Raw genomic sequence first — 12,364 nt, forward strand, 5'->3', positions numbered from 1 at the left:
GCTGCGCCCGCGTCGCGTTGCGCGTCGGCGGGCGGACATGGGGCGCACGGGGGCCAGTGCACGCGCGCGCGCGCTGCGGGGGGCCGTTCCCGATCTCGGCATTTGTTTACCCGCGCCCGGGCCTCGCCACGTCGGGATGCCGTGTGCCATGCCTCCGTGCCCCGCTCGTAGAACGAAGATGCTCCTCGCTTTGCCTCGCCGTGCTGTTTTGTTTACTCGCGGGAGCGCATAAAATAATCCGCGGATTCCGTCGCCCCCCGTCGACCTTCCACCCATCGGATCCCGGCCCATCCTTGTCACTCCGATCTCCGGCCGCCAATCCTTTTTATTTCTTAATCATATGGAGTAATCGACGACGAATAATAGCCAGTCGTGGCGAGTACTAGTACCACCACGAGCAGTACTAACCCCGATGGGTTGCGACGCGACGCGTGCAGACACTGTGGCGATGCCGGTGGTGGGGCACCGCTGTCCACGATCACAGCGCGCGGCCTCGTCGCATACCGCTGCTTGTCCGCTTGCACGGGCGTAGGCGCACGGCCGCATCTCTGGGCTTGGATGAGCTCACGCGCGGCCTTGGCTTGGCCCCTCGTGCTCGACGAACGACGGATGACAGCGACCCGGCGCTTGTCTGGGCGTTGCACCTGTGACGAAATCCCGCTCGCAACTGTTCCGAGTACACTGCGTGGCTGCATTATTGCGGGGGATCACAGGGGCAGGACAATGAGGAGGTGAAATGTTTGCGTCGGAGTCGGAGAGCAGAGTTCACAGGCTGAACGAACTCTGCTTTCGCGCAAGGGGGGGGGGGGGGGGGGGGGGGGGGGGGGGGGGGTCACGGGAAGGAGCGAGCGCGCATGCAATGCGAGGCCGACCGGCGTGGCTGGGTAGGGTATCACACGATATCTCGGGCTGCTCTTGTTGGTGCAAGGCACCGTCGGTTCGGTTCGAGTTGACCGTCCGCCAGGGCTCACTCAACCGAGTTGCTTCCGTTTCACAGAAAGGTGCGGCTGTGTTGCCACTGTTAGCAGTGTCAAAGAATCAGCACGTTCCATCTCGCACAAATTTGAAGCAAACGTAACCTTCGTCTTGTTTTGTTTTCAGGGGAGCCAACTCCAAAGAGTGAAATGGGGGGAGTCAATGCTCCATGAATTTCAGATGCTCAGGTGTGCAGTCCAGCTACCCAAGTGCAAGAACGGTTGACAGCCTGATTTTACGATCGGACGGCCATAAATGATATGTCCTGTCCTGCGCTCCTGCCACTAATATAGCATCACTCGGAGGGTGTTTGGATACTAGGTGCTAAACTTTAGCAGTATCATATCGAATATTCGGATGCTAATTAAGAGGACTAAACATGAGCTAATTGTAAAACTAATTGCAGAATCCCAAGCTAATTCGCGAGACGAATCTATTAAGGCATCATTAGCAAATGGTTACTGTAGCACTACATTGTCAAATCATGGACTAATTAGGCTTAATAGATTCGTCTCGCGAATTAGACTCCATCTGTGCAATTAGTTTTGTAATTAGTCTATATCTAATACTTTTAATTAGTATCAAACATCCGATGTGACAGGTGCTAAACTTTAACAGGTGGCCCCTCAAAAGTAGTAACCTCGTTGTTGTGTTGCTGCGTGCCAAAAAAAAATGTTGTGTGTTGTACTGTTGCTGATGGATCGAGAATGGATTATCTTTGGCCTGACCACTTTGCATTCCCAAGAAAACAAAGTGAGGAGACGGCAACCAAATCCCCGTATTATTCCCACCTGCCTTCCCAGCTCCCCGACCCAATAATACTCCACTCATTCAGTCGCATCTCCTTTGCCAAGAAAACAAAAGATTTGGTGCCTGTCCCCAGCTTCTTCTGATGCTGCCACTAATCCACCGAGTATCATCATCGTCTTCGTCTCCTCCTTCCTGCTAGTGCTGATTAGACCGCGGAGTGGTCTGGGAATGGAATCGGCCGCTGGCCTTTCCCTGTTCCTTCGGTTAAAGAATTAACGGCGGTGGGACAACGAGGATTGATGCCATTGCCCGATTCTTCTTTCTTCCTCCTTTTAAGCACCTGCTTTTCCTGGCCGTCTTTTCCATTCCCATTTGTTTTGGCGGCGGCTGCTGCTGCTGCGCCAGCTTTCCTGTGCCCCTTCCGCCTCCCGGGCTATTCTCCTGCTCTCCCCTCCAGCCTCTCCACCTCGTTCTTATACCAGCGCCATTGGCAGGCAACGAGAAGCCTGCTCGTCTTCCGCCCCATTGTTCTTGGCTGCTAATTCTATCGCTTGTATTCAAGAAAGCCTTGGCCTTTTCCTCTGCAGGAGCGAATAAGCTCAGCTCTTTCGAGAATTGGAGCAGCTGAGCTCCAGCTCCCCGGACAAAGCTGAGCCACGGAGGCCTCCTTTCTCGCTTTGTACATGGACAGCTCACTGTTTCCGGCAACAGCTCAAGGTACGGCATCCTTGCTGCCAGATGCTCATATTCTCTGCTACTGCTACAGTGATGATAATCCAGCCTAATAAGATCACTGGGTGAGTGATCAGATGCATCTCTGTGGAGATAGCTAGCATTGCACATGCTCCTCTTGGCCATGGATTGATTGATGGCTGGCGCTTGGCAGGTTCTCGGAGGTGAGGGGAGAGAAGGCTTGGTCGGCGATGGCAAGGGAATCGAGGTCAGGGGTGCTGTCGGAGACGGGGTCCTGCGCCGGCACGCCGAGGTCGGTTCAATCGTCTTGCAGTCTCCAGCACCGGTACTCTTCACGGAGGTTAGAACTGCACTTCTCTCAGCAACTCCTGAAAATTGCATAAAAATTTTGCTCCTGTAACTTGCTCAATTCGTCATGATTAATCGGTACTGTACATGTTGAAAGAGCAGCTTCAGTAAGAAATTAAGTGCTACCTGAATAAAGGACACAAGTGGCCAGCTACCTGTAGCATTTTAACCGTGTTTAAGCGCTGTTCAGTTCATCATCCGTATCGGGTATACACAGCAATCTTGCATTATTTCAGCTCAGTAGCCTATTAACTTCTTGCTGTACAGTTCGACCGTCCTCTCCAGATCACATTGAATTCCTTTAGACCACAAGTACGATACCACTGTAGTGTAGTCCACCGTCTAGAATTCATCTTCTAGAAGAAAATGTTTGACAATGGTATCAGTATGGATTAACCTACTCTTAAATTTATTTTTACCGCGCATAGCTGTAAAAATAGTTTTTAAGGCAAAAATTATCCCTAACAATTTCCTTAGTTTAAACAATGCCTGGAAGCCTTAATTTGTGCCAATACATCAAAATGGAAGGTATCGTTCTAATCATTTACTGCTGCTCATTTTAGCATTCTGAAGACGCACGAAGGTGCACTGGACATGTCACCACGATTCTCCTATTGCAAGCCTGTGAGTAAATTGGAAGCATTTTGTGATTTTTTTTATCATAGACATTTTATCCAGTTTACTTATTGGAATGGCCTTTTATCATGCAGACCACACATAGAGAGAAGATGTTCGACAGAAGGCACTCACTTAACTTGCCAGAGCAATTGCCGGGCCATTACTCCAGAAAAGTGACAGAACGAACCCAAAGGGCTACCTCAAAGGTTTGTAGCAACTCCTAAAAAATAGTTTCAAAATGAAGTATGAAGATTCATGTGTTGTATGCTGCTGATTCTGTCACTAGTAGTGCTCTTACTTTCTTAGTACATCATTGACATTCATATCTGGAGGGGATGTGAATAAGAGATTGTAGGCTAAGACTATGGTTTGAATATGTATCTGGTATATTCAGGAAAAGGGTTCAAATCTAAACACAACATGTTCATGGCATTGTGAAAACTGAATTGAGAAATATGTTCTTGTTCATCTGTCACTGTGCCTTTTGAACCGTATATGGATTCTTAGTTCTGACCTTTCAGTTCTGCAGTCTGTTGCAGATTTAGTTGGGGAGATTGCAGCTCTCGAGCAGGAAGTTATACGCAAGGAACTGCATCTGCTTGCCCTATATAGAAGAGCATTCGATCAGTATGTATCTGAATCCTGCAGCTTCACAAGCGAGGTACATAACTCAACATGAAAGATCATATCAGATGGTATGAAGTGTAAATGTCAGTGTCCTAATATTACTGTCACTAGCAGCAGGTGGATCAAGAAACACTGAAAACAATTGACGAGGGCGCACTTCGTTTGAGGGATATAAAGCACTCTGCAGCCTTCAACTTGCCAACCGTCTCAAAATCTGTTAGTGTTCAGACCATTTCTTTCATTCTTTCATAATGGCAGCATGATCTTTCTAGCTGAAAACATTTGACACGACCCTCATATGTTACAGGAGGTAATCAAATCAGGTGCAAGGCATTCCAGCCTTGTGAACTTCTTGAGTGCTTCTATTTCCGAATATGTGCCTAAGATCTCATGCAAATTATCCGAGGACATTTTAAGCTGCATTGCTGCTGTCTACTGCAAACTTTCAAGCACGCAACCGCAAGATGCAGAAAGCAAGACTTCACCAAGTCCTTCTGTTTCATCTTCAAGTACCTTTTCTCCGAGGCGCCGTAATGACAGTTGGAGCCCTCGGTACAACTTCGATAGCCCACGCCAGTATGGATTACAGAAAGAGAGGAATGAACAAAACATAGGCATGATTGTCATTCCGAGGATACGCATTGATGCTGACAAGTTTGATTATGCCTCAAAAATGTTGGAGACTATCAGGTAAGCAACTGAAACAAGAAAAACAGTGAGTATTTATTATTGTTGATCGGGGTAGGATATTATTAAGGGAAAATTCTTCAGGTACTGGTTTATATTTTTAACTATTTACATATTCATGCTGTGTCCCACAGGTCCCTGATACAGCGCCTTGAAAAAGTTGACCCACTGAAGATGACACATGAGGAGCAGCTCTGCTTTTGGATTAATATCCACAATGCTCTAGTGATGCATGTAATGCTCTATACTGAAAATCCCATATCACGTTTCCTACGTCCCATTGTTAGCCCCATCATTCAGAATCCATGCTTAACCTGTAGTCCTGTATTACTGCCTTGTGATATGACAGGCTTTTCTGGCCTATGGTCTACATGATAAACGCATGAAGAGCACGGACATGATTCTAAAGGTACATCATTTCATTTACTAGCTAGTGCTATCTCTATTTACATACAAACGTGTCTGACAATTTTGACGAACTTTTCGTCAGGCTGCGTATAATGTGGGCGGGCAATCAGTGAACGCACAGACCATTCAGAACTCAATTCTTGGATGCCAATCCCATCGTCCATCCTTGGTACGTACATGCACTTAAGCACTCATCAGAAATGCAGAGCAAACAAACTAACGGGAACAACATTTCAGTGGGTACGTGCGCTGTTCACGCCGGCGAAAAGATCCACGGCAGGGACGGCCAGGCACCCCTACGCCCTCCACCAACCGGAGCCGATCGCGCACTTCGCGCTGTCAACCGGCGCATTTTCAGACCCGCCCGTAAGCTCTTGACCCAGGCATTTTTTCAGTTGAAGACTCGACGGCAAGAGCGCATAAGGATTAAGGAAGCAAAAAAGCTCACTGCAAGATCGTCTCTTATCCCATCGCAGGTCCGGCTGTACACGGCGAAGAAGATACACGAGCAGCTGGAGGCGGCGCGGACGGAGTTCATCCAGGGGAGCGTGGCGGTGAGGAAGCAGGCGCTGCTGCTGCCCAAGGTCCTGCACTACTACGCCAGGGACGCCGGGCTGGAGCTGCGGCACCTGGTGGAGCTGGTGTGTGAGAGCATGTCGGACGCCCAGCGGGATGCGGCCCAGCAGCTGCAGCAGTGCCTGAGGAGGAGGGCCGACAGGTGCGTCGAGTGGATGCCGTACAAGTCCTCGTTCAGATACGTTGTACATAGGGACCTGGCTGACGACTAGTAGGCGCCACAGCTGCTGCTGTTGCTGTTGGTCTTTGTTCCATTTGGACACCTGCGTCGTGCGTGTGACAACTTACAAAGTGTAACTAGTGAAGTAGTGGGGTGCGAATGCGAAGAGTGTGTGTAGATACGGGTGTGGCTGTGAATTGCGAGTGGTTTTTGAGTTAGGACTGGTGGCTCGAAAGGCTGTACATTTACATTGTGGCTGTGCATTGGGGAATTTGGGATTGATGAATTGATGGTGGCGTCATTCGTTCACAGAAGAGGGGAAAACAGTACAACTAAAGCAAATGGCGAGATTTTATTATTCATGTAGTCGTATAGTCCCGTGAGCGATGAACTGACAGCAGCAGCTTAAGAAAGGACGCTGACATCACATGGAATCATTGAAACATATTGGCTTGGAGCCAACGATTTGTGGACGTGATCCAACTGTGTTCGGCTATGGCATGTTCTTGTCGACAACAATTCCCCCCCTTCATCACAACGGGCACTCCAGCAGGTGGCCCTGGTCTTTGAGCGACTGGACGCAGTCGTCGAACATCTCCTGCAGTCCTCTGAACTTGAAGCCCAGCCCCTGCAGCTTGGACGTGTTCAGCTGATACGTCTGCTTGCCGTAAGGTTTGTCCAGCCTGCAGAGCAATTTCAGGAGACGCATTTCAGCCGAAGCTTTGGTTTCATCTGTCAGTGGTATCTAAACGATGACTAACCTTCGTGGTATGGGGAAGATCGGGTATCGTTTTGCGAGGAAGGAGACCAGCTCGTCGTTGTCCAGCACCACTGAGCTGCATAGGTATCTCCCGGTGGCCTCGGGCGTCTCGTACACCAGGATATGGCTGCTCGCGACGTCATCGATGTGAACATATCCCATTCTCCCGTAGCAACTGAACCTGGCAGTGTCACCTGAAACATCATTTTGTTAGGACTCACTTGAAAACCCAAATACCTTTTCGTTCAAAACAAAAAGGTGGACACTTGTCATGGTTAAGATATGAAGAACAGAACTAATTGGTCATTGTGATATCAGAAGGAACATGAATACCTTGTAATAAGCCAAGTACATCTGAAGCTGTAACGCATAATTCATGGGATAAACTGGGTCCGATCACAAACGAGGGAAGAACAGTCACAAGGTCAATGCCATTCTCCTTGGCGAACTCCCATGCTGCTTTCTCTGCAAATACCTTCGCCAGGCCATACCATAGCTTTGGATGGAAAAAACGGGATAACACCCATTTCAGATCAACGTTCAAGATCACATGGGAATGCAAAAACAAGGTAGGGAGTAGATTGTTCCATGTATCACCTGCATCTTTTCACAGAGTGGCACAGAGCTCCATATTGTTTCATCCAGTGAGATATTTGGTTGAGCATCATCCCTGATCCTCACTGCAGATGACGAAGATGTAAGAACAACCCTCTTCAGAAATGGGTTCTTCTTGCACGATCTTAGCACATTCAGGGTACCATTTACTGCAGGAACAAGCGTTGCTTCCTGCAACATGAATCACAAGAAAACAGTTTAACTTCAGTGTAGTAGATGCATTTACACAGAAGGAAACTAGAATTTTAACAATGGTCTTAAATTCTAAAGCCAAAATAAAATAGCAACTCGATACACAAAGCCCTAAATGAAAAGACTAGTAGGACGATTCAGATGCATATGCAGCATGATGGTGATGACTGATGAAAGGCTGGACTGTTTAAAGCAAATGCAGCATGCCTTGCTACTAGAGTCAGATTTAGCGAGGACAGGCGATGCAGTGTGGAAGACGCCATCACAAGACATCACGGCTTCGTCAAAGCTCCCTTCTTCCAACAGATCAGCTCGCACAATCTGCAGCCTCTCTTTAGCACCAGGCAATTTCCAAAGGTGTGCCACTTTTTGGCGATTTCCTGATAAGTTAGAAAAAAAAGGGTTCATTGTACAAGGATCGATATACAAGAATTAACGTAATCAAGAGGACTGATGCAAAAGGAATGATATGTGTGTAAATACCTGGGTCTCTGACAGTCCCTACCACATGATATCCAGACTCGAGAAGCTGTTTGATAAGCCAAGAGGCAATGAAGCCTGAAGCCCCAGTTACGCACACTTTACCCTTGTTTGAGGTCACCATTTTCTAAGACAGTTGCAAGTGATGCTGAGCTCTGGTCCAAATCCTCTTTCTCTTTTATGCACCGAAAGGAATATTCTAGAGAGAAGGAAGAGCAAGAATTGTGCATCATATCAACCCAGTTTTGGTGATCATGATAAACAGATACAAGCTGGGTTGGTTGAGGGTAGATTTACAATCGATTCAGGAGGTATCACATTCTAGGTGGCAAGTTGGTGCAAAATAAAGAGGAGATGTGCAATGAGTTTGCAGGCTTTTATGCCAATTTTCTTTGCACATTCCATCATCTTGTGACTGTCAAAAAACAAAGTGAGGAGATAAAAAGTGCAGTGGGCTAGGGCTATAAATAAAATGCACAAATGTAGTATTTCCTTAACTCAGATGTCACATTATCTTTTTTACAGCAAAGTCTTCACATGGAATCATTGTAAAAGCAACGGAAATACATAAGTTCAAAAGGAGACCGAAAAGAGAAAAAAATTATGCTCCTCAGGTATGTGCAAGGTGTCCAGACAACGGTGAACAACATGAAACATATCTACAGTGGATTCCAGTAGCGACTAGTAATTGATTATTCTCAACTTGATGATCTGGGAACCAATCTCATTGTCCAAGTATTTGTATTTTGATGACATGGTGGGAAAATAGAAATTGAAGGTAAACAAATTGACCGACAGAATGCAACAACTACATGTGTATGAACCGCTACACCAGACACGAAGAAGAAAGGCCCTCGTTGCTCAATACCCAATCGCCATCAGATAAAATCTTAATTCTCAGATAAATTATTGAGAATAGAAGACATTAAAGTTCAGTAAATGTTACACTTGCTTCAGTTATTTGGCAAGAATTACTGCAGATGATCCATGCCCTCTGACCGGCTGTAACATGTTGAAGCCGGAACATGCCGAGCAGCAGCTGCACGGAAGTGGTTTTCATTGGCATCCGGTCAGCTCAACTTGGATCCGTATCAGAGACAACAAGCAATGCTGTTCGGCGTTTTCTCTCCCTGCCCAACACATGCCCATCAACACGAGCCATCGAGCCCGTTCCTGCGGCGAGCAGCTTCACCATGTGATCGTGCACGCAGCATGGCATGATCGAGACGCATAGCTAGAGCCAGTAGGTGATCCTTTCAGCTACTCTGTAGATGGCACGCCCAAATAGCACGGATACCTAGTTTTTTATGCTAATATCTGGATGCTTTATTTCAAAATAAATAGGCATAAGTAATTGCATTTAGTCGTGCCATGATAATAGACCAATATATTATCATATATTTTATTGTCATATTTTGTGGCATATCTTTTTTAATATGACTTAAAGAGAAAAGGTAATACCTTAGATATAAACATATTTTTTGATTTACTTAAGCAACATAATAATTTATACACTCACATGAATATAATTTTTTTAAATTTTTTATTTGTAATGTATTTTTTTGTTTGTAAGTTTTTGCTATGATTAAAAAAAATCCTTATATTTTAGTAGAAGGTTCAATGTATACTACGGGAGTAATAATTAGAATTTAATTTTGAGTTTGACCTTTTTAGTTGTTATTATATCCAAATATCCTTTCTTTTCTTTGTTCTCCAATCACCGGTTGCTACAGCCCCATGCATGCATGATCCCATTTTGTCTTATGGTTGTTGCACCTTTTTTCCTATTATAAACTTTGCCCTTAGGTCAGTAAATACATTGTTGTGGCTACCAAGTTATGTCCTTAATCGTTGTGCTCATCGCCTCTCTCTCTTGCTTGTGCCTGAAGGAGCGTTGTTCGCTATGTTGTGGTCACCAAAGACACATCCTTGATTGTGACTGTTATTCCCTCTTGTTAGACATTACATGCAGCATGCTATGGTGCGCACGCCAAATATCGATTTTCTTCACTATTTAATACGACTATTTTGGAATTCCCACCTCGTGGTTAGTGTTACGACCCTCAAGTTGTTCCACCAGATCGTCCACTATTCTACTGGATGCAACAACTATTCTATCAAATTGACACCCTCTCTGCCTCCTGCTAGCGCCCTGTCGCCCCAATCGCAGGCAATAACTATGGTGAATCGTTGAGTTTTGGGTCGAGGACAGACATGTTGGTTGTATATTTTCTTTCTCATTAGTCTAATTATGGGTGTTAGCCTGGCCCTAATCATCAGTGGCTGAAAAAGGTCTGTGACAAACAACAGTTTACTATTGCATACATTGTTCGTCCTCTTCTGCTCTCTCATGGCACATGAAAAAATTTAACCTGTCATAAGGTGGTTGTTGTACTAGTAAAGATGATCCTTTCTCTCAATGTGGACGTGTGTCAATGGAGCTGGCTTTAATGATGATGGTCGTTGATCACTACTATAGAACAGGTCATCACTGGCGATTTGAACCAAACTGGTGGTGATACGTTTTCACCGCCGGTTTGTGAGTAGCTAGGCATAGTGAAGGTTGAAACCAGTGGTGAAAATGTACATCACCGCCAGTTCCATCCACGAACCCACAGTGAAAATTGGAATCGATTTTCACTCTCAGTTCGTGGTATAACCCGTCCATGAACCATAGCCCTTCTATATCTTATCCACATCCGTCCTCTTCTCTCCGCCGGCCTCCCCCTCCTCCATTCTATCTCCGCTTGCGCACCTCTCCCTCTCGACCTCCGATCCCCTCCGCCTGCATCTCCCTCCCCACCTCTTTCTCACCCCTCCCCTCCCCCCCTCCGCTTGCCCCTCACTAGGATTGAGGAGCAGTGGTAGCACACAAGGAGCGGGAAGTGACAGTGGGCATGGGTGGTGGTGATGGTGGCGGTGGGTGTGGGCATGGGATGCATCGGCAATGACGCACGTAGGCCACGATGGCAGGCATAGGCGCGGGATGCAACAGAGATGTCGTGAAGTTCGTCTCCCCCACGGTACAATGCTTCCTCCCCTCCCCCTCAAGCTACTATAGTAGGTGGCTAGCTTCAGCAGCGTGGTAGCCGGGAGGGCTTTGGCGGTGCCTTTTTTATTTTTAATAGGCTTCACCATCGGTTCAAGGTTCGGTGGTGATGGGAACACTATCACCACCAATCTAAATCCAACACAAGCTAGGCGATGATGTTAGGTTTAGGGCTAACGGTGATAGGCCAGTCTGAGTAGTGGATGGAAATGCGTGAGGCTAGTACCGTGGCCTTATCATCATGCAACCACTTAGTGAAGCAAGTCTGATTTGTCACAAGTATTCTCCTTCTCACATGTCAAAATGGCTATGATGGTTGCCTCACCATCGCTGGTGCCAGCATGGTCCTCTTTCATGGTGATTTTGTCATCATGATCCTTCACATATTTTTTCACTATAACCTACAGTCTCGCACAAATTAATGGTTTTGCATTTGTTTGTGATGCAAGCTGCTCCTGCCTGCATCCGCACTTCCGTTGCCAGGTGTCCGATTTATGCATTTTGCCCTTTATGGCGCACGACTTGTATATCTATGCTCTTCCATCTCACTACTGTTTTATCTCGTGGCCTTGAGACACCAATTGAAGTCAATCGGAATGCTAAGTTTAGTCTGGTCGCAAAAATTACATTGACTTAAATTGGATAAGTTTTGGTCACATCATAAAAGTTACATGCTTTAATTGAGAAAGGACCAATTTCCAAACACTTTTTTCATCCCATACTGCATCTTATCGACATGGAGTTCATGGAAGATTCAAACATGTTTTATTTCCATCCCATACAATAAATTTTGAAAATTTTCTTATCTTATATTCCAAAATTACATAATTATTAATCACATTGATATGAACTTTTTGATCGAATTAGTCTAGACCATTAGATCATAATAAATTCTAACGGTGTATATTCTTTTTCCCCTTAAACATCCCTTTACTCTCTCCTTGATAGTCAAAGCTGGTCGGAATCCGGAATCGTTTTCCCTATATACCTACCCCCACGTACTGCGAGCAAAGCAAGCAACTGCCAACCAATGAGAGTGAATAAATATAGAATTAACTTTCATCCACTATCTTAATAAATATATAAGCCGAGACAAATTAGATTATCTTGCGACCATCGTCGAGCTCTTGCATGAAACAATCCGTCGTTACTGTAGACCTTATGGACGAAACCATCCACCAATGCTATCGAGTTCGTGTATATGAAACCATATAACACTGCTCCTGTTGTGCTCGTGGTGAGGGGCTTAATCCCCGTGGCGAGAGCGTTGATTCTGAAAACAATTTGCCTATCCAAGGCGGTTGAATCTTTACCAGAGCAATACCACACCAATTGTGTCTTAGTAGCACCTTTAGATAAAATTCAATCTCTTATTTTATCTTGGCCTCATCGAAGAGAATTTATGGGGACCGAAACATGTTTTTTC

At 45.9% G+C, this 12,364-nt stretch overlaps 2 protein-coding genes across 2 annotated transcripts; one reads left to right on the forward strand and one right to left on the reverse strand.

Annotated features, from left to right (window-relative positions):
• The first annotated feature begins 1,784 nt into the window (after nucleotides 1-1,784).
• On the forward strand, nucleotides 1,785-6,128 carry LOC117846130 (uncharacterized). Its single transcript, XM_034727243.2, has 12 exons — nucleotides 1,785-2,442; nucleotides 2,612-2,758; nucleotides 3,330-3,390; nucleotides 3,477-3,590; nucleotides 3,914-4,045; nucleotides 4,126-4,227; nucleotides 4,319-4,701; nucleotides 4,833-4,932; nucleotides 5,048-5,107; nucleotides 5,189-5,275; nucleotides 5,344-5,472; nucleotides 5,583-6,128. The coding sequence occupies exons 2-12, from the start codon at nucleotides 2,649-2,651 to the stop codon at nucleotides 5,892-5,894; spliced, it is 1,590 nt and encodes a 529-aa protein (XP_034583134.1). The 5' UTR covers nucleotides 1,785-2,442; nucleotides 2,612-2,648; the 3' UTR covers nucleotides 5,895-6,128.
• Nucleotides 6,129-6,175: 47 nt separating this feature from the next.
• LOC117846131 (tetraketide alpha-pyrone reductase 1) lies at nucleotides 6,176-8,051 on the reverse strand. The gene is made up of 6 exons (XM_034727244.2): nucleotides 7,893-8,051; nucleotides 7,617-7,789; nucleotides 7,200-7,388; nucleotides 6,936-7,098; nucleotides 6,604-6,796; nucleotides 6,176-6,525 (listed from the first exon to the last, which is right to left on the reverse strand). Exons 1-6 carry the CDS (start codon nucleotides 8,011-8,013, stop codon nucleotides 6,375-6,377), a joined length of 990 nt encoding a protein of 329 aa, XP_034583135.1. The 5' UTR covers nucleotides 8,014-8,051; the 3' UTR covers nucleotides 6,176-6,374.
• Between the last annotated feature and the right edge of the window lie 4,313 nt (nucleotides 8,052-12,364).

Source organism: Setaria viridis, chromosome 2 (assembly GCF_005286985.2).
Source record: "Setaria viridis chromosome 2, Setaria_viridis_v4.0, whole genome shotgun sequence".
Lineage (NCBI taxonomy): Eukaryota > Viridiplantae > Streptophyta > Magnoliopsida > Poales > Poaceae > Setaria > Setaria viridis.

Coding starts and splice junctions, on each gene's coding strand:
- LOC117846130 (XM_034727243.2), top strand. CDS start 2,649: ATGGCAAGGGAATCGAGGTCAGGGGTGCTGTCGGAGACGGGGTCCTGC. Junction 2,759..3,329: donor CACCGGTACTCTTCACGGAG/GTTAGAACTGCA, acceptor TGCTCATTTTAG/CATTCTGAAGACGCACGAAG. Junction 5,276..5,343: donor AATCCCATCGTCCATCCTTG/GTACGTACATGC, acceptor ACAACATTTCAG/TGGGTACGTGCGCTGTTCAC.
- LOC117846131 (XM_034727244.2), bottom strand. CDS start 8,013: ATGGTGACCTCAAACAAGGGTAAAGTGTGCGTAACTGGGGCTTCAGGC. Junction 7,389..7,616: donor AATCTGACTCTAGTAGCAAG/GCATGCTGCATT, acceptor TTCATGTTGCAG/GAAGCAACGCTTGTTCCTGC. Junction 6,797..6,935: donor TGTACTTGGCTTATTACAAG/GTATTCATGTTC, acceptor ATGATGTTTCAG/GTGACACTGCCAGGTTCAGT.